The 20,990-nt window shown below is 39.5% G+C and overlaps 1 protein-coding gene across 5 annotated transcripts in view; it reads left to right on the top strand.

The window, feature by feature from the left end:
• The window catches only part of BTBD7 (BTB domain containing 7), a 95,534-nt gene that overhangs the window by 37,931 nt on the left and 36,613 nt on the right, over window positions 1-20,990 (top strand). For 3 of the 5 annotated variants that reach the window (XM_016926652.3, XM_016926651.3, XM_016926649.3), the window contains exon 3: window positions 218-1,297. In XM_016926652.3, the coding sequence (XP_016782141.1) occupies window positions 218-1,297 (1,080 nt within the window). Of the gene's footprint in view, window positions 1-217; window positions 1,298-6,441; window positions 7,516-20,990 lie in introns of those variants that run through there. The other 2 variants (XM_016926653.3, XM_063793094.1) reach the window with 1 other exon arrangement.

Below are 20,990 nucleotides of genomic sequence, written 5' to 3'. Positions count from 1 at the left end.
GCTTGGGCAACACAGTGAGACTCCATCTCTAAAAATTAAATTGAATTGAAAACTAAAATGAGTTATTTGAACTTTTTGTCTTCCTTTATAAAAAAAAATGCAATTTTGAGTGGTTCGGTAATGTCTGCTTACAGAATTTTTCAACATGAAAAATGTTAAACGTTGAAAATGAATGTTAAGAAAAAATAAATTTTCATTTGTTTAATTTTCTTCTTAGGGACATCATCCTATTCTCAGCAAGGCTATGGTTGCGAATCAAAGTTGTATAGCCTTGACCATGGCCATGAGAAACCACAAGACAAAAAAAAGAGAACCTCTGGTCTTGCCACCCTCAAAAAGAAGTTTATTAAGCGTCGGAAATCTAATAGGTCTGCCGATCATGCCAAGCAGATGCGAGAACTCCTCTCTGGGTGGGATGTTAGAGATGTCAATGCATTAGTGGAGGAATATGAGGGAACATCAGCATTAAAGGAGCTTTCTCTACAAGCCAGTTTGGCTAGACCAGAAGCCCGGACATTGCAGAAAGATATGGCTGATCTTTATGAGTACAAGTATTGTACTGATGTAGACTTAATATTTCAAGAAACTTGTTTTCCTGTTCATCGTGCCATTTTGGCAGCAAGGTGTCCATTTTTTAAAACACTGCTTTCTTCCTCACCAGAGTATGGGGCAGAGATAATAATGGACATCAATACAGCTGGTATTGATATGCCCATGTTTTCTGCTTTGTTACACTACCTTTATACAGGAGAGTTTGGAATGGAGGACTCAAGGTTTCAAAATGTCGATATCCTTGTTCAGCTTAGTGAAGAATTTGGAACACCAAATTCCCTTGATGTAGATATGCGTGGACTCTTTGATTACATGTGTTATTATGATGTCGTCCTTAGTTTTTCTTCAGACTCTGAACTGGTTGAAGCTTTTGGTGGAAATCAGAACTGTTTAGATGAAGAGCTCAAAGCCCACAAGGCTGTTATTTCTGCACGGTCCCCATTTTTTCGAAATTTATTACAAAGGAGGATACGAACTGGTGAAGAAATCACAGACCGAACTTTGAGGACTCCCACAAGAATTATATTAGATGAGTCCATTATACCAAAAAAATATGCAAAAGTGATATTACACTGTATGTATACCGACGTGGTGGACCTCTCTGTTTTGCACTGTAGCCCCTCTGTGGGGAGTCTCAGTGAAGTTCAGGCTCTCGTCGCAGGGAAGCCAAACATGACCAGGGCAGAAGAAGCCATGGAACTTTACCACATAGCACTGTTCTTGGAATTTAACATGCTTGCACAAGGTATGAAGTTCTGGTTTTTAATTCTGATTTATAGAATTATGTATTGATCTTCCAAATTGAAAACACAACCAGTATATTCTATGATTTCAGTGTTTGGGATGTTACAGGGTCAGTTTTTTTGAACCTTCAGTTATGACATCTGAGACAGATTGAGGGTCAGTATTAATGTGGTTCTTTATTTACTAGTAAAACCAAGTATTCAGTACTAATGACTTCAGAGCATTAAATGAGACTTGAGGTTCTTTCTTCCCTAATGTAAGACGATAGGTATGGGAATATATAATTACCAACCTACACCCTCTCCACCCAAGCTTTGAAAGAGCCCAGTTTCCCACATTTTGAGTCTCATATTTATGTTCAGTACCTTGTTGATGTTTAAATGTTTGGATAAGAATAAAAATTCATTACAAAAATGAAGATAGTCACATTTAGATACGAATTTAGTTGAATCAGAATTGGGCAGGGTTTCTGATTTAAATTTTAAAATATTCCTTATCTTATTTTTAGATTCAACTTGTACATCAAGCCACAGCCTACAGCGTGTAAAACACAGCGCTAGACTCATGTGCCTTCTTCATTTAATTTAAACTAAAATTTTTTTAAAATTAGGATGGCACGTTTTTTGTGTTATAGGCAAACAAATTCATGAAAGTTACATTAAAAGAAGTATACATCTGTTGGTAAATGTTAGAATCTTAACATTTCAGAGCTGGAAAGAGACCTTTTGTAGGAGAGCAAAGACAGTTTGCTGTTTTGACAGAGTGCATTCTTAGCTTTCTGTGACCATATATTGAAAATAAGCTATGTGACATGAGACTACTTGAGAAATTTAGCTAATGCATATTAGCTAAAAGAACATTAGAAGTTGCCAGTTAGAAGAAAATATTAATGGTTTGGGTAAGAGACATGAATTTAAATAAGGAAAGCTAAGTACTGAACTTGAAAATAATATGTATTATATGGTTAAGTCAGCCTATCAATAGGGCTTTGAGAAATTGAAAAATAGCCCCAGTTAAATAACAACATTAAGCCAGTCTCAGTGGTGTGTGGTTGTAGTTCTATCTACTTGGGAGGCTGAGGCAGGAAGACCGCTTGAGGTCAGGAGTTCAGGGCTGCAGTGAGCTGTGATCGTACCTGTGAATAGCTACTGCACTGTACTCTGGGCAGCATAGTGAGAACTCAGCTGTATTTTTTAAAAATCTCAGTAATAAAATGGGAACTTACACAGAAGAAGGCGTTGATAAACATGAGTGGGAAAATGTTGAGATTTCTTTTACATAAAGAATCTTTTAAAACCTTACTTTACCATAATCCTTTTATAATAGATGTTTTATTTTATTACAACAACCAAAATGTCATTAAAACAGTTTATTAGTTTAGAATAAGAATCATTGTATCAATAATAGACTATTTAGATGTCAAACTGTAGGAAAAATATGTTATCAAAAATAGAGTAGCAGTTTAAGCTACTATTTTTTTCTGTAAAACCAAATTTGTCAGAAAATGCTTCTACAGAAAAATTTGAAGTTTGCAACATTACCAAAAAAATATATATTTTCTCAAAATATTTTTATTTTTGATGCCTTTTAATAAGAAACCAAATTATATAGACTTTGTATGAGAAAGCATTCTTTAATATATGTTTTTTTGTTTGTTTTTAAAAACGGAGTCTTGATCTTGTCACCCAGGCTGGAGTGCAATGGCGCAATTTCGGCTCACTGCAACCTCCGCTTCCTGGATTCAAGTGATTCTCCTGCCTCAGCCTCTTGAGTAGCTGGGATTACAGGCTCCTGCCACCATGCCCAGCTAATTTCTGTATTTTTAGTAGAGACAGGGTTTTACCATGTTGGCCAGGCTGGTCTCAAACTCCTAATCTCAGGTGATCCACCTGCCTCGGCCTCCCAAGGTGCTGGGATTACAGGCATGAGCCACCGCACCTTGCAGGTTTTTTTAAGTTTTAGATGCAAAGTAAAATTGTCAGCCAGCTCTAAGATCTTTGGTAATACTTGATTATTTATCTAGAGTTTATCTTGAGTTAATTTCTTTCTTTTTTTTTTTAGTGTTTAGCTAAAAGTTGTATTTTATTCAGTGTATTTAAAGATATAAAATAATACTTTTTGCATTTTCTAATCTGGTTACTTAAAACAAGCAAAAAAAAATCTTGTGTACAAATATTCCCTTAAATGTGGATATATATGCTCTTCTTTTTCCCTTTGTTACTCAAAATAGAGTTTGAGTTATTTTTGTTTTGTTTTTTGTAACCCATGTGGGGCATATCTTTCCCCCATACCCATGAAATATTCATATTAAGGTTTATAAAAGACTATAACTTTAACATAATTTTTATCTCATTTCCATAGGAAGAAGAATATTAACTCACTTGAGGTAGGATTTTATACCATAAAGCTCAAGAGTTCAGGTTCTAAAACCAGACAGACTGGGTTTCAGTTCTCTACCGTGTCTTAGTTTGACCTTAACCAAGTCACATAGCCTAAGCCCCTCTTTTCTCATTTGTAAAATACAGATAGTAAACCCTATAAGCTATGATGATTAAAGGAAATAATATATGTTAAATGATCTGAATAGCACCTGTTACATAGTAAACATTCAGTAAATGTTAGCTGCTAAACTATAATAATCACCACAACATATGTCTCTCACTACCATATAGTTTTTTTCTAAAAATAACTTTAAGTTTAAAAAATAATTTTACTAGGCCAGGTGTGGTGGCTCACACCTGTAATCCCAGCACTTTGAGAGGCTGAGGCAGGAGGATCACTTGAGCCCAGGAGTTCAAGACCAGCTTGGGCAATATAGTGAGACCTTGTCTCTACCAAAAAAAAAAAAAAAAAACTAGGCCTAGCACAGTGGCCCACACTTGTAATCCCAGCAGTTTGGGAGGCCGAGGTGGATGGATCACTTGAGGCCAGGAGTTTAAGACCAGCTTGACCAACATGGTGAAACCCCATCTCTACCAAAAAATACAAAAATTAGCCAGGCATGATGGTACACACTTCTAGTCCCAGCTAGGCTGAGGCAGGAGAATCGTTTGAACCCGGGAGATGGAGGTTGCAGTGAGCTGAGATCGCACCACTGCACACCAGCCTGGGCGACAGAGTGAGTCTCCATCTCAAAAAAATAAAAATACAAAAAAAATTAGCTGGGTGTGGTGGCACACACCTGTAATCCCAGCTACCCAGGAGGCTGAGGCATGAGAATTACTTGAACCCAGGAGGGGGAGGTGGCAGTGAGCCAAGATTGCACCACTCCACTCCAGCCCAGGTGATAGAGTGAGATTTTGTCTTAAAAAAAAAAAAAAAAAAAAAAAAAAAAGGCCAAGTGCAGTGGCTCACGCCTGTAACCCCAGCACTTTGGGAGGCCGGGGCGGGCAGATCACGAGGTCAGGAGATCGAGACCATCCTGGCTAACAGGGTGAAACCCCGTCTCTACTAAAAATACAATAAATTAGCTGGGCATGGTGGCAGGTGCCTGTAGTCCCAGCTGCTCAGGAGGCTGAGGCAGGAGAATGGCGTGAACCCAGGAGGCGAAGCTTGCAGTGAGCTGAGATTGCACCACTGCACTCCAACCTGGGCGACAGAGTGAGACTGTGTCTCAAAAAAAAAAAAAAAAAATTAAAAGGCAGTATTGGCAGACAGCTAGAGTGGTTTGGCAAGTGGGTAAAAGGATTCTTGGGGCCAGGTGCGGTGGCTCAAACACCTTTAATCCCAGCACTTTGGGAGGCCAAGGCAGGCGGATCACCTGAAGTCAGGAGTTCGAGACCAGCCTGGCCAACATGGTGAAACCCCCGTCTCTAACTACAAAAATCAGTTGGGCGTGGTGGTGCATACCTGTAATCCCAGCTACTAGGGAGGCTGAGGCACAATAAATGCTTAAACCTAGGAGGCGGAGGTTGCAGTAAGTCGAGATCACAGCACTGCACTCCAAGCCTGGGCAACTGAGTGAGACTCTGTCTCCAAAAAAAAAAAAAAAAAAAAAAAAAGCCCAGAGGGTTGAGATTCTTGGCCTACACAGAGAATGTGTTTTATATCAGTAGGGAGGAGCAGGCAGTAGGCAATCGCAAGTAGATAACGGCCTCAACTTACAGGCCTGGCATTTAGGACCAGATTTAACTTCACTTGATTTTCATTTAAACATAACAAAATGAATATGTTTAATTTTATTTCTTTCAAAGCCCTATTATCATAGTGAAGGAATAAAACAAATATAAGCTCTCAAGGACAAAGAGACAAAGATACCTAAGAAGCAAACAACAATGGGGAAGATGTTAAAATTTTTGGAAAATGGAAAGCAGATAGAGACTTGATTAATGGCTTAACAGAGGAGCAGCCTGTAATTAGATGCTGTAAAGGGGGCTACTGAGGAGAAGTGAGGCAGTTCACCTGTTAGAGCTCTGGCGTGGCTCAGGCCAGGTGGAACTAAGTACTCTGGAAAGAAGGGATATGCATAGCATAGAACTAAAAAGACAGAGTTGATTTTAAGTCTGAATACTGAGGGATCAGACCCTTTCCCCAACCCTGGAATTCATCTTTATGTATGGTATTAGAAAAGGATGTGGTTTTGTTCTTCTGCATATAGTGAGCCAAGTATTCCCTACTAATTCCCTATTCCTGATTTGTGCCACTCTTAAAGCTGCTATGTATGCCTGGATTGTATTCATGCATCAGTACTCAGTCTCCATTTTGTCCCAGTGGTCCATTTGTCTGTTCTTGCATTACTATCACTTGCAACAAGGTGACATGCCCTTGTCCCCGCCCCCTCAATTCGCCTCTCTGCTACTGCCCCCCCAACAAAACACAGGAGACCTGAGATTTTCTAAAATTTTCTGAATTTTCTAAAGAAATTAGAGAGATTCCAAATCTGGAAATAGCAACAGAGGAGGGTAGGGATGTGGCACAGGGTTGAAATCTATAATTATGTGAAACCCTATGGTGAAATCACCTACTTCCTTAACCCCTGCTGTAATACCAGCCAGGCAAATACAAGAAGAAACTGGAGTCCTGGAAATGGTGAACAGCTCAAAAGTATATACACTTACAGATACTGATGTTTTGGGTTTCCACAGTGAAATTACACTCAGGGGTTATAAAATGAAAAAGCCAGCTTGCCTTCCATTTGTTTTACAGAGGAGACTACAGTCATCAGGCCTGCCTGTGCAGCAGAGCTTTCAAACAGCTGCTTACTGCCTCAATCTTAAATATGAAAACCCATCCAAGGATAACTGGACATTTGAGGAAAGCTTCCAAATTGAGACAGAGATCAGAGCAAAAAGAACAAAGTCCTGGAGGAAGCAGACAATGAAGGGAGCAGAAGAAAACTTCAGTAGAATCAAAATATCCTTATATAAAAGAACTTTTTATGGAATCAGTGAGACATAAGCAGGATGCTATTAAAGTAAAAACAGGAGCTTTTAGAAATAAGATACCAGAAATGAAAGATATAATGGAAGCATTGAAAGGTACAGTTGAGGAAATCTAGAAAGTAAATAATAATAAAGAGATGAGTGGAGACAAATAAAACTAGAGTATTCATCCAGGGTCTAACATCTAACAAATAGTGGCTTTAGAAATATATACCAGAGAAAAGTGAAGAGAAGACAGTATCTAAGGAGTAATATAAGAAATATTTCCAAAACTAAAGGAATTTCTATATAAAAAGTTTCTTTTTCAGAACACTGGGGAAAAAGAGACAATTTTAAAATGTTGCAGGGAGGAGAAAAATTAGGTTCCATGCAAAGAAATAGGAATCAGATGGTATTGAGATTTTCAGTAGCAACAACTGAATACCACAATACAGCGAAGTAGTGTCTTCCAAAAGCTGATGGAAAATTATTTTAAACACAAAATCCTATATTTAGCTAAACAGTCAATCAAGTGTAAGGCTAAATAAAGGCATTTTTCAGTCATACCTCGAAAAACTGCCTGTGTAGGGATATTTCCCCTGCTTCCCCACTCAGGCAGCTGCTGGGAATGTATTCCACCAAATGACGAAGCAAACCAAGAACAAAGAAGTGAAGGATCTAGAAAATGGGCTCCAACACGGGAAGGAAGCAAAGGGAGATCCCAGGCATCAGCCACACAGTAGGTCTTGTGGGCAGTCTAGCCCAGACCAGGAGGGTGAAAGTCTCCAAGGAAAGAGGTGTCTCGGAAGAAATCAATTACTTTCAATGTTTGGACATTAAATAGCAAATGACAAAGCAATTTTATGGCTCTTGTGGTGCATTTATGAAGAATTAGCAATAAGTTCTTAGAAAATGAAGCAAATGGAAAAAGAAGAGATGAATATTTCCAAGATAAATTTAACATTATATATGAAAGAATAAATAATTTTAGTACACAGCATGGCTCAGCAGTAAGCACTATTTAATTATAAACACTAAATATTGATTTAATAAAAATAGTAATATAGAGAGGTAAATACTAGAAGAAAGAGCTAAAGAATTGAGAGTAGTTACCTCTGGGGAGCAGAACTGAAAGTGGAAGGGATGTAGGACGGGGTGAGGGGGGTGGGGGGGGTTTAGGGTTAGCATTGTGTTACTACCAGACTTTTTAAATGATGAGCATATACTACTTTGATTACAAGGTTACCTTTTTTTTTTTTTTTTTTTTTTTTTGAGACAGAGTCTCACTCTGTTGCCCAGGCTAGAGTGCAATGGCCCAATCTTGGCTCATTGCAACCTCTGCCTCCTGGGTTCAAGCGATTCTCCTGCCTCAGCCTCCCAAGTAGCTGGGATTACAGGTGCCTGCCACCATGCCCGGCTAATTTTTTGTGTTTTTAGTAGAGACGGGGTTCTGCTCTGTTGGCCAGGCTGGTCTCAAACTCCTGACCTCAGGTGATCCACCCGCCTCAGCCTCCCAAAGTGCTGGTATTACAGGCATGAGCCACCATGCCTGGCCCAGAATTAACTTTTTAAATGTAAAGATATGACATCAGTGCCCGTAAGAACCAGAGAGACCAAGAGAAGGCCACAATCCTAAAGAACTGGAGACTTTATCATATCTTTGAAGTCTGTTAACTAATGAGCTCATGCTTATAATTTGAATGTACAGAGGGCTGTTACTTATCTCCATTGGTCATCCTGTCAGCCTATGAATGTGGTGAGGCTCCGAGATTATTAACTAGCCTTTTCCCAGGTTTGGAAGTCACGAAGCTGTAACTCATACCAGCTCTTCTGACTCTAGGCTCAGGAATTTGGGCGTGGTAGGAGAAGGGAGAAATACTGGACCCAATTTCCAGGGATGAGGGTGGGAGGCTGTGGCCTACTCTTAGGAACAAAACAGAAAACGAGTGATTGAAACATCAACTTGTAGGAGCCTCAGCTGTGAGCCCGATTTGTGGCTGAACAACAAATCATTACCCCCGACTTGGGTTGAGGGTAATGTGGGCTCAGCTAGGAGGTTTAAAGCTGTAGGGTCAGGAATCTGAGTAGCTCACTCAAACTTTGCTTCAGAGCACTTAGCCAGAGAACAGGAGCTTTGTACTGTTTCAGCCATTGTTTCCTGAATAGGTAGCATTCCTATGTTAGTCATTTGACTTTTCTGGCTGCCCAGCATTAGGACCTTCTTCCCAGCCTTACTGTGTATGTCTTCATAGGAGGCAGAGCCCACCTCCCAGTAGAAAAGCCTTAAAGGTCATATACTTTCTTCTGCAGCCTTCTCTAGTCAGGGTTAGTGGTACAGAAAAGCAGGGACTATAGAGAATTTTTTCTGGAAGCAGAGTGGGGCAGCAACATCTAGTGGAAAAGGAGAGAAGGCCATGGCAGTGGTGCCATTGATGACATTCACTATCCAGGGACAGAATGTAGGAGCTTTAGTGGCCAGGGTCCCAGGCAACTCAGGGTCTTCACTGGGCTTCCATGTTGTGGAGTCCCCATTCTGCAGCCTTCCTTAGTCCATGTTTACTGAGCTGGGTCTCCAGCTTTTCCCAGCAACACTGTAGATTAATAGTGTCCTTTGAGATAAATTCCTTTTCTCTTTAAGCCAACTAGACTTGTTTTCTGCTATTGCACCGTAAGAAGCCTGATTGGTAGCAGTACCTATATTTAAAAGACTAGTATTTAAAACTCCAAAAGAGATGACTAGATTGGAAGAGTCTCCAAAGAAGGAGCACATGTTTGATCACTTTGACTTTTCATAATGACCTTAGCATATACTGGGTAAACAGCTCTGAAAATGTGAGAACAGTAAGAGTATACCATTCATTGGTAATTTTTTGAGGAAAAGTTCATTGTTTAGGAGAACTATAGGTTAACTCATGAACTTTAATCATCCTTGTCATAAATACTGTTGACCTCAGAGCAAAATACCCCAGAATTAGCACCAACATCTACATGCATATTTACTGTAGACTTCAAACTGCAGATTTTGTTTTTTCATCTTGATCACAAATGCATTTTTCAATCTTTACAATATGAAATTTATTTATAACTTTAGTTCCAAAATGGACTCTGTAATGCATTTGCCCATATTTTTAGTCATAATGGATGTGATTATATTTTATTGAATTAAAAATCTAACAGAAGCAACTGAAAGCAATGACCTCGTTTTTTCCCTTAGCAACTTGGTCACTTTCCAAGAGTGTGTGGCTTGAAACAAATGCAAAATAGCAAAGACTTACTGTCCCCACTCACTCATCCATTTCACCCTCTTCCCCACCTCCACTGTCTACATATTGACACTCTTCCCTCTGTCTCAGTTCTGTTGAGTTGACAGTTTATTTTACTTCTGTCTATAATTGTTTCCTCTTCAGCAAATTTGAATGTACTTCCTAGAGAAGAATGGGGCCAAGCTAAAGACCATTATCAACAGATCAGAGTAGTAAATGCAGGTTTCAAACATGCAACATAGATGAAGAGTTAATCTCAGTTTCATATTTATATATATGTTTATATATAAAACATAAAAAGTTTATATATTATATATATAATATTGCATCTTTTGTTTTAAAACTTAAGTCATTTTTTATAGACTACAAACTCTTCACCTCTGACCCTCTGCTCTCACTTTTCATTTGTCTGGGAGGTTTCTTTGCCTTTGATCATTAAATGTCCAAATTCTACCCTAACCTTTAAGACCGAACTCACATGCTTACTTTCCTTGTTTTGCTTAACCATTCCAAGTTAAAAGTATTTTCTACATCCTGAGAATTTCTAAAACACTTTTTATTGTTCTTAGGGTTTTATATCTTCTAACTTGTTTTGAAATTACCTAGGTACCCGTCTCATTTCCTCTGTCACCTAGTGTATTGTATGCTCCCAAAGTTGTGTATCAAAATCTTGGTCATCTTTGAATAACCTGAGAACCTAGCACACTGCTTTATTCTTAGTATACTGTCAGTTACATGTTTTGAATTATTTTTAATACCTTTGAAAGCTGAGTAACCTTTTCTTTAAAAAAAAAAGTGGGGAGTGGGATAGCAGAGGTTGTAATAAATTTTATCCCTAAGGAGTTGCAAACAAAATGAAAGCACTTAACCCCAGAATAGGAACAAAATATGAAGTATTATTTATAAAAGTAAGTTTACATGTGGTCTAAATGGTATAACTCTCTACCATTTAATTCACGGTTTAATGTCAGAAAACCTGTCTCATCAACTCACTGTTTACTTGTCAGTTCATTGATTTAAAATAGAATATCAATTGAATTTAGAAAATTCTCAAAAGCCAGTTTAATGCTGTTCATCTTTTAAAGCCAAAAAAAGTTTAATCCAGAGGCAGTCTTTCATTCTGCACTAATTTACAATTTAGATCAAAGAACTAATTATATATCTAAAATTTAATAATAAAAAGGTATAGTAATAATGAGAATTAAATTTATGGTAAATTATATAACTCAGAATGTTAAAGTAACTTGGAAATTCTTAATCTAAGTTAAGTATCTTTTTACTTCTTACTTGTCCTGTTTGATTTATTAAGGGAAAAGAAAATTTTAAGGAGTTGCCAGTATTTCTTTGTCTATTGAAAGTGGAATGTTTATTCACCCTTATTTATATACTTAAAAGACATTGTATTGGCCTGGTGCAATGGCTCATGCCTGTAATCCCAGCACTTTCGGAGGCCGAAGCAGGGCAGATTACTTAAGGCCAGGAGTTCGAGACCAGCCTGACCAACATAGTGAAACCCCATCTCTACTAAAAATACAAAAATCAGCCGGGCATGGTGGCGCACACCTGTAATCCCAGCTACTCTGGTGGCTGAGGCACGAAAATTGCTTGAACCAGGGAGGCGGAGATTACAGTGAGCTGAGATCCTGCTACTGCACTCCAGCCTGGGTGATAGAGTGAGAGACTGTCTCAAAACCAAACCAAAACAAAACATTGTATATAAATAAATGTTATAGCTTGTTATATGGCTTTTAAAATGTAAATATGTATCAGGTAGTTTGTAGCTATAACAAGAAATGATATCGCTAAAATATGCACTGTTAATTTGTAGTAGAATCCATTAAATGTCTAAATTTCTTTTTATTTAAAATAATGCAGAATTTGGCTGGGGACGGTGGCTCACACTTGTAATCCCAACACTTTGGGAGGCCATGGCGGATGGATAGCTTGAGCTCAGAAGTTCAAGACAAGCCTGGCAACATGGCAAAACCACGTCTCTAAAAAAAATACAAAGAAATTAGCCGAGTGGGTGGCACACACTTGTAGTCTCAGCTCCTCAGGAGGCTGAGGTGGGAGCATAGCTTGAGCCCAGGAGGCAGAGGTTTCAGTGAGCTGAGATCGTGCCACTGCACTCCAACCTAGGCGACAGAGCCAGACCATGTCTCAAAACAAACAACAGCAACAGCAAAAATTATACAAAGTTTAGTTAGAAGCTTTCTCAGCAAGCAAAACCTTTTCTCTGATAATAAAATTCGAAAGATGGAGGGAGAAGGCAAAATAGCAGACTTTGTAAGCTTATGGCATCACATTTGTCTTGAATTATTGAGATATGTGTTCTTCATTGCACCTTGCACATACCACCATTTATATATGACTTTCAAAGTAAAATAGAATAATTAACATCAATTGAGGCCAGGTGTGATGCCTCCCATCGCCAAGGAATACAAAATGAATGGAGTCTAAGATACAGGTGATTTGGTATAAGGAAAATAGGACTGGGGAGGAGGCATTACTGACTAAAGAGGGAAAATGACAGAAGGAAGGAAGAACCTCTGCATTGTACAAATATCCTGGCTTTTCAAACTCAGAGTTGAGATACAGTTGAAGTTTCTGTCTTAAAACCAAGCATAGGCCGGGTGCGGTGGCTCGTGCCTGTAATTCCAACCCTTTGGGAGGCCAAGGCAGGCAGATCACGCAGTCAGGAGTTCAAGACCAGCCTGCCCAACATTGTGAAACCCCATCTCTACTAAAAATACAAAAATTAGCCAGGTGTGGTGGCGGATGCCTGTAATCCCATCTACTCAGGAGGCTGAGGCAGGAGAATCGCTTGAACCCGGGAGGCAGAAGTTGTAGTGAGCTGAGAAATCACACCACTGCACTCCAGCCTGGGCGACAGAGCGAAACTGTCTCAAAAAAAAGAAAAAAGCATTGCTCTTATCTCCTAAAACATCCAGAGGAAGACTATCACAAGATGTAAGAATTCTGTTTACTTCTAGTTGTAGAAGTGGAAAAGAAACTATTCCAAGAATTAAGATAGATTGATAAGGATATTACTTAGCTGTTACTGTGAAAACACTGTACTAAGATCTTTTTATGGAATACCTCACTTAATCTTTATAGTAACCTATGTGGTAACTGCTGTCATGCTTCCTGTAATAGAAATGAGGCAACAAATCCTAAGTTGCTACCTCTCCAAGGCTATTTCAACAGATCAAAAGATGAACTTCAAAACAAGAATGTATTGAGCACCTACTCTACACTCAGTGATCAAGCTTCATGTATACTTTGCACTTCAGCAGACTTTAGACAATACGATTGATAACATTCATAAATAAACCATCTCCTATAATAACTCTCTGGTAAAACTTTATCTCTGAATTAATTCATTTCAAAAAACAATTCATGCTCACTGCTGGGAGAGAAAAGAAATGATACAGAAACATATCAGGAAGTGTATTTTTGTCTACTACCAATGCTTTTCCCAAATCCCTATTAGTGATATACTGTGGCCAGTTTGATGGTTTTCCTTACAAATCTTTATATGTGCATGTCTGTGTGTGTATTTAACGTGCTATCTTATTCTGTTATAAATAACATCACACTATATAACTTTTTTTCATACGTAATAAACCTTGGGAAAATGTTTATGTCAGTATATATAGAGTTTACTTTTGAATAACTGATGTTTTTTAAGTTACTGTCTAAAAATATAAGTAATAGGTCGGGTAGTCAGATAACACAGATAATACTAAAAGTGTTTAAGAACTATAAAGTCTCACTCCTCTGTGATAACTACTGTCAACAAAAAGTACCTTTTGGGCTAGGTGAGGCGGCTCATGCCTGTAATCCCAGCACTTTGGGAGGCTGAGGCGGGTGGATGGCTTGAGTCCAGGAGTTTGAGACCTGCCTAGGCAACACGGTGAAACTCTGCCTCTACAAAAAAAAATACAAAAATTAGGGCACAGTGGCTCATGCCTGTAATCCTAGCATTTTGGGAGGCCAAGGCAGGCAGATCGCTTGAGTCCAGGAGTTTGAGATCAGCATGGATAACATGGTGAAACTCCATCTCTACAAAAAAAAAAAAAAAAAAGCCAGGCATAGTGGTGCACACCTGTGGTCCCAGCTCTTTGGGAGGCTGAAGTGGGAGGATCAAGAGCCCAAGAAGCGCAGATTGCAGTGAGCCAAGGTTGTGCCACTGCACTCCAGCCTGGCTGACAGAGTAAGACCCTGTCTCAAAAACAGAACAAAACAAAAATTAGCTGGGCGTGGTGGTGGGTGCCTATAGTCCCAGCCACTCAGAAGGCTGAGATGGGAGGATTGCTTGAGTCCACCGAGGTCAAGGCTACAGTGAGTTGTGATTCAGCCTGGATGACAGAGTAAGATCTGTTTCCAAAAAAAAAAAAAAAAAAAAAAAGGTGCCATTTTATAAATAATACCTTCAAAGGACCGAATCTTAGTTCAGAGTATATATATGATGGGACTGCTAAAACACTCGGTGAATATAAACTGTCCAGAAATTGCCTGGCTTCAACCATTTTTTCATATATTTGGTCTCTATTGTAAATTAACATGGGCTGGCCTTACTAAATATGTCTCCACAAGGGGATTACTTGATATATTAAAAGACTTTGAGCTCTGTTACGATTCTTTGCACTAAAACATTTTTATGTATCTCATACTTAGGTATTGGCATGTTTATGTTTATAAAACTTCTGATAAATGTTATACATGTCATGAAATTTAAGGGTGAAATATACATACATCTGAAAGTAGTGCCAAAAAACTGAAAATATATTTGCACACTTAAATGTTTTTGTTTCTAGCGATATTCATCTTCAACCATAATAGCCTTTTCTGAAGTGGTTTGTTTGGTTTTTATATTAGGTTTTCGTTGTCAGTGTTCCTTTCTAATTGACGTTTACATTGTTTACATTAAAGAACAGTGCTGAATTTTGAAACCGATTCACTAAATTTTATTCTCTGGAAAGTACATGGGCATTACCTTGTTTTTCTAAATCTTTTGACATCTGAGCTTGTATCTAATTATGAGCAGTCAGAAATTTTTCTAAGCTAAACTGCATGATTAGTTGTTATTTTTGTGCCTCATCTTAAACCCTAGATTGATAGTTTTTTGTTTATAAGTATGAACAGTAAAATAGTAAGAAGCTAAAGTTTTCTGTGGTGTGAACACCACTTCTAAACTACATTTTGATGTCAAATTTTTAGAGGCAGTAGATTAAATAAAAGTAGATGGATACAGTATTATAAATCTGATCATCACATTAGGTCTATAAACCTGAGAGAACAGCTGCTGTCCTAGTTTTCAAGCAAATAAAGGTAACAATGGGACACTATTGGAGCTAAAAAAGATATAGCCTATCAACTCAAATAAGCCCCTTGGTATAGAATTAGCACCATGATTCCTATACTCATTTAACAAACACTTATTGAGCTCTTACTGTGTGCCAGAACCTGAGATTAAAGTAAGGAAAATGATAGTCCATCAGTCTGGCCAACATGGTGAAACCTTGTCTCTACTAAAAATACAAAAATTAGCTGGACGTGGTCATGGGCACCTGTAATCCCAGCTGCTTGGGAGGCTGAGGCAGGAGAATCGCTTGAACCCGGGAGTCGGAGGTTGCAGTGAGCTGGGATCACACCACTGCACTCCAGCCTGGGCAACAGAGCGAGACTCTGTCTCAACAAAAAAAAGAAGAAAAGGACAGTCCAGTGTTTAAGTACCAATAGGCAGTTAGAGTGTGAGTGCCCTAATAGAACACTGGGTGCTGGGGGAGTACCTAGGAGGACGAGAAGCCCCAGACCCCAATATGGAAGGGGAGGGCAGGAGGACATATCAGAAACTTCCCAGAGAATGAGACCTGGAGTAGGAGTTAAGCAAAGATTGGAGGTAAAAGCGAGCATATCAGGCAGCAGGAACTGGCCTAGAGATAAATGACAGCTAGGCCTTTTTGGCTGGAGAGGCTGGGGTTGCAAAGAGAGGTATGGCAAGAAATGAGGCAACAGAGGCAAACACGGCTATAAGATAAAGAATTCAGTATACTAAACTGAGACAATTGGCATTATCCTCACTATCGTAAATCTTGTGGCCTGATTACATTTGTATTTTCTAAAAGCTCTCTTTGGATGTAGCATGCGAAGACCGTAAGAAATGTTCTAGAAATAGTGAGGGTCTTAAAAGTACGTACATTCTGCTGTAAGTAGATGAAATCTGTAAATTTTATATCAAAATTACTAATTCTTTTTAAAAGTTTTATGCTCTGTGTATTCATTTGTTCAGGAGAATTTGTGGGGCACCTGTTCTTTTTCAGGCACTGTGTCAAGCACTTTACTCAACGTTGTCCTCTATGGTAGGTTTTTCCTCCATTTACAGCCAAACGGGGTACGAAAAATACTGTCACTCACCTAAGTGCTGGGATTACATGCCTGAGCCACTATGCGTGGTCAAGACTATTAAAAGGGACAGAAACTTGAAAGATATGCTTCTATATGGATAAATAGTCATGTACCACATAATGATGTTTCAGTCAACAGCAGACCACATGTACAATGGTGGTCCTATAAGGTTATAAAATACGTACTTCCACTCTACTTTTTTAATGTTTAGATGTGTTTAGATGAACAAATACCATTGCATTACCATGTTACAGCTAGAAAGTGTTAAGGCCGAGATTTGAATCCTGGTCCTTGTGATTCCACAGCTACTCTTCCACAGGTAGGGGGAAGAGGGAATATGATCTCTGAGGAGAAATCATCTGTGAGTTGCACTGTTTTGAAGGGAGCACATGATCATATGTAACCAACCAGAAGATATCAGAAGGTTTTCTGAAAAACTTTTTTTTTATATATGGAGTTTCAGCCTTGTTGCCCAGACTGGAGTGCAGTGGTGCAATCTCAGCTCACTGCAACCTCCGCCTCCTGGGCTCAAGCGATTCTCCTACCTCACCTTCCCAAGTAGCTGGAATTAGAGGCGTCTGCCACCACGCCTGGCTAATTTTTTGTGTTTTTAATAGAGGTGGGATTTCACCATGTTGGCCAGGCTGGTCTCGAACTCCTGACCTCAAGTGATCCACCCACCTCGGCCTCCCAAAGTGCTGGGATTAGAGGCGTGAGCCACCACGCCTGGCTGAAAAACATAATTACATGGCTGTACCCCAAAAGCTTTGGTTTTTCCCTTCAATGATACTCTTAATTCCACTATAATAATTTACTATTCATCACTAGTGGGGTAATGGTCTAAGGATAGTAAACAAAATACAGGTGTAAATGACTAGCTTTTGTTTTCAGATAAAGAGGTGTGAACCGCTGAATTTTTCACCTGCTGAGTAGGAGGATAGTTTTTATTTAACATTTTGATAAACTTGTGACAGGAAATTATACATTTGGGTTGTCACTGTTTCTGTTCTCATTACAGGTGTTTGACTTGCCCTGCTCTCTTCAGACTACGCTCCCTCCCTTCCCCCTTGCACACCCCGCAAATCCTGTGCTTGCTTTGGTAGTAGAATACATCAGTACAGTGGGTACGCTTATCAGGGAACTTTGATTATAGAAATAGCTGTCATTCATTTAACATTTACCATAAGGTAAGCAATGGACTAAGAGCTGTATGTATATTATTTAATCCTGAAAGTAACCCCCTAGGGTAGACGGTATTATCCACATTTTTCAGATAAGGAAACAGGCAAAGATTTCACACATCACACAGCTAAAGAGAATTGGAATTGGGTTTCTGGTCAGTCCAACTCTAGTGGTATATCCTTTCTGTCTCTTCCAGCAAGATGCCTGCATGTAAGAATGTGCTCTATTTCAGAGATTTCAGGCATCCTGTAGGTCCCAGAGTTAGCTCCCCCTGCATTACAGTAGAGGGCTATATGTGGTGTCTTTGTGCAGAGAACTGACATCCCCATGAATGCTTGCCCTTCATTATGCTATTCTCATTACCCCCCATGCTTAAATGTAAACATTTTAAATGCCGTATTAGATAACACTAATTTATGAAGTAAACATTAAAGAAATATCAATCTAGTCAATTGAGTACCTTAAGAATTATTAACCTGAGCCGGGCACAGTGGCTCACACCTGTAATCCCAGCACTTTGGGAGGCCAAGGTGGGCGGATCACCTAAGGTCAGGATTTCAGGACCAGCCTGGCCAACATGGTGAAACCCTGTCTCTACTAAAAATACAAAAATTTTCTGGGTGTGGTGGTGCGTGCCTGTAATCCCAGCTACTCAGGAAGCTGAGGTCAGAGAATTGCTTGAACCCGGGAGGCAGAGGTTGCAGTGAGCTGAGATCATGCCACTGCACTCCAGGCTGGGTGACAGAGTGAGGCTCCATCTCAAAAAAAAAAAAAAAAAATATTGATCTGTGTGTGTCGTGGCTTGAAGAGAAATCGTTCATGAATTGTGTGTATGCTTTAGCTTCCTCTAAGTTACTAAAGTTATTCCCTAGAAGTTTTCAGCTGCTTTTCCAGCTTTGTCTGCTTTTGTCTCTCACACAACTTGTCAGAAGCTGTAAGAATAAAGAATATAAACATTGTGTACCTTTTCACACACATGCAGCATAAATCTCAGTGATTGCCTCTTTCCCATTAGAAGGGATTAATGTTCTCCAGGTAGATAGCCTTCTCATTTCCTTTCCAGTATTCACTTGGTTTTGTAGTCAGTGATTAATTTTTTACAGAGTACTAAGGAAAAGAACTTCTGGCAGCTTCCATAGCCTGGTGGTACTTTTTTTAAATTTAACTTTTAATAGGTAATACATTCACACGGAACAGAATTCAACATGGTATTCAGTAAAGAGTCACCCACCCTTCCACTTTGTTCCCCAGCCACTCAGTTGCCCTTGACAGAGGCAACCAGTGTTACAGGTTCCTGTGTGCCCTTCCAGATAGATAATCCAGAGATTGTCTCAGAACATAACCTAAAATGTATTGTAAGGGAGCATGAAAAGATACTTAGATTGGAAATATCCTATTAGTAATGCCTGACTGGCATTTAGCTCTTGCAGGAAAATCTTGTAAGACTTTTTGAGACAAGGTCTCTCTCTGTTGCCCAGGCTGGAGTGCTGCAGTGGCATGATCACAGCTCACTGCAACCTTGACCTCCCAAGCTCAATCAATTCTCCCACCTCAGCCTCCCAAGTAGCTGGGACTACAGGCATATGCCACCATGCCTGGCTAATTTTTAAATTTGTTTTTAGAGACAGGGTCTCACTGTGTTGCCCAAGCTGGTCTTGGACTCCTGGGCTCAAAAGATCTGCCCCACCTAAGCCTCCCAAAGTGCTGGGATTACAGGCGTGAGCCACCATGCATGGCCAAGACTATTAAAACGGACAGAGACTTGAAAGATACGCTTCTGTGTGGATAAATGGTCATGTACCACATAATGATGATTCAGTAGACAGCAGACCACATGTACAACAGTGGTCCTATAAGGTTATGTAATAACGTACTTTCACAGTACCTTTATAATGTTTAGATGTGTTTCAGTGAACAGATACCATTGCATTATAGTTGCCTACAGTATTCAGTACAGTGACACACTGTACAGATTCATAGCCTATGAGCAAAAAAAATGGCCTTATATACTGTGTACCCTGGGTGTGTAATAGGCCTTAAACCATCTAGGTTTGTGTACGTACACTCTGATGTTCGCACGATGATGAAATTGCCTAACAATGCTTTTCTCAGATGATATTTCTGTTAAGTGACCACTGTTAAGCAACTTTAAGACTACACTCTGTGTTATGCCTCTTTACCCAACAGGGACAACCAAATTCCAAATATTAGCTACAAGGGTATAAGAAACAAAACACAGAAAACTACAACTTTAAAAATTTTTTTGCCAAACTATAATGCATCCTTGCCTAAAATACAAATTATATATTCTTCCCACTGTTCAGAGAAGTGGTAAAGTTAGGTGTGTTCTGAGAAAAGAAAGCTGAAGAAGATAAAAGGAGTAGGGATACAAAGAGCAAACTGAAGTGATTAGGATTGTCCAGTCTGTCAGAAAGTATATTACTAAGGTGGCCATAAATGTAGTGCAACAAGTAGACCCTAAGATGAACCCTAATCTCCATTTTCTGGTATTCACACAGTAGTGGGTTATATGTAGGTTCTATCCCTTGCCATTCTCACTCCACCTGAGAATTTAGGTAGCCCCCCACTGTGTACCATAGCCTTTTGTACACCCCTTTGGTAGTACTTACTACATAGAGGTGAGATTGCCTACTTCTTTTTCTACCCTTCTAGAACATTGTTAGCTTCTTGAAATCAAGAGCTGTATTATTTATCATTGTATCCCTCACATGTAGTACAGAGCCTGCACAAAGCTCAATAATTTTTTTAAATGAAAGTCTAGAAAGGTAACCTGGAATCCAGGGCTGAATGACCCATTAGTTTGACCAAAATCTAGAGTGGCAATTAAAAATAACATTACTTCTTTTAGACCAGTGTCAAAACTGGAGATTTTTGTATCTGCTCTTTCTTAGCCTGGGTTCCCTCCAAAAAGTAGAGCCTCGTATAAGGACTTGCAAGCAAAAAGTTTATTTTGGGAAGTTCTACCAGAGAATAGGAGTGGGTAACTGATGAGTGAAATGGAATGAGAGCAGGCCAATACAAGCATGTGTTCTGAGCTGATCACTGCTGTGGTCAATCAGGCATAATCCTACTGGAACTCACTGATGAGCCACATGGAATGTACTTCAGGATTGTCTTCCAGAGGGAAGAAAGAGGGGACATTTACCTACCACCTTCCATCCCTCCATTGGAAAAGTGTTTCCAATAGGGTGTTCACTCCCTTGCATCTCATGGTTTGCGTATGGACAGGTGCCTAGCAGATTCCCAGAGGTGCTGACTCCAAGGGTCACAATTTTCACAGCAGACAACAAAAGATACAAAGGTACCGCTGAGGCAGGGTGCTGTAACTGGGCTGCTGTGGTGAAAGGCAGAGAGGTTGTGCAGTGGGCGCAAGAGTTGCTGAATTTAGTCTACTTCTTGCATCACTCAGATCAGTTTGTGTGCTCCATCATCACCGAATCTTCAAGATGGTGGCCAG

This window comes from Pan troglodytes, chromosome 15 (assembly GCF_028858775.2).
Source record: "Pan troglodytes isolate AG18354 chromosome 15, NHGRI_mPanTro3-v2.0_pri, whole genome shotgun sequence".
Lineage (NCBI taxonomy): Eukaryota > Metazoa > Chordata > Mammalia > Primates > Hominidae > Pan > Pan troglodytes.
This window is presented reverse-complemented; position numbering and strand designations above follow the sequence as displayed.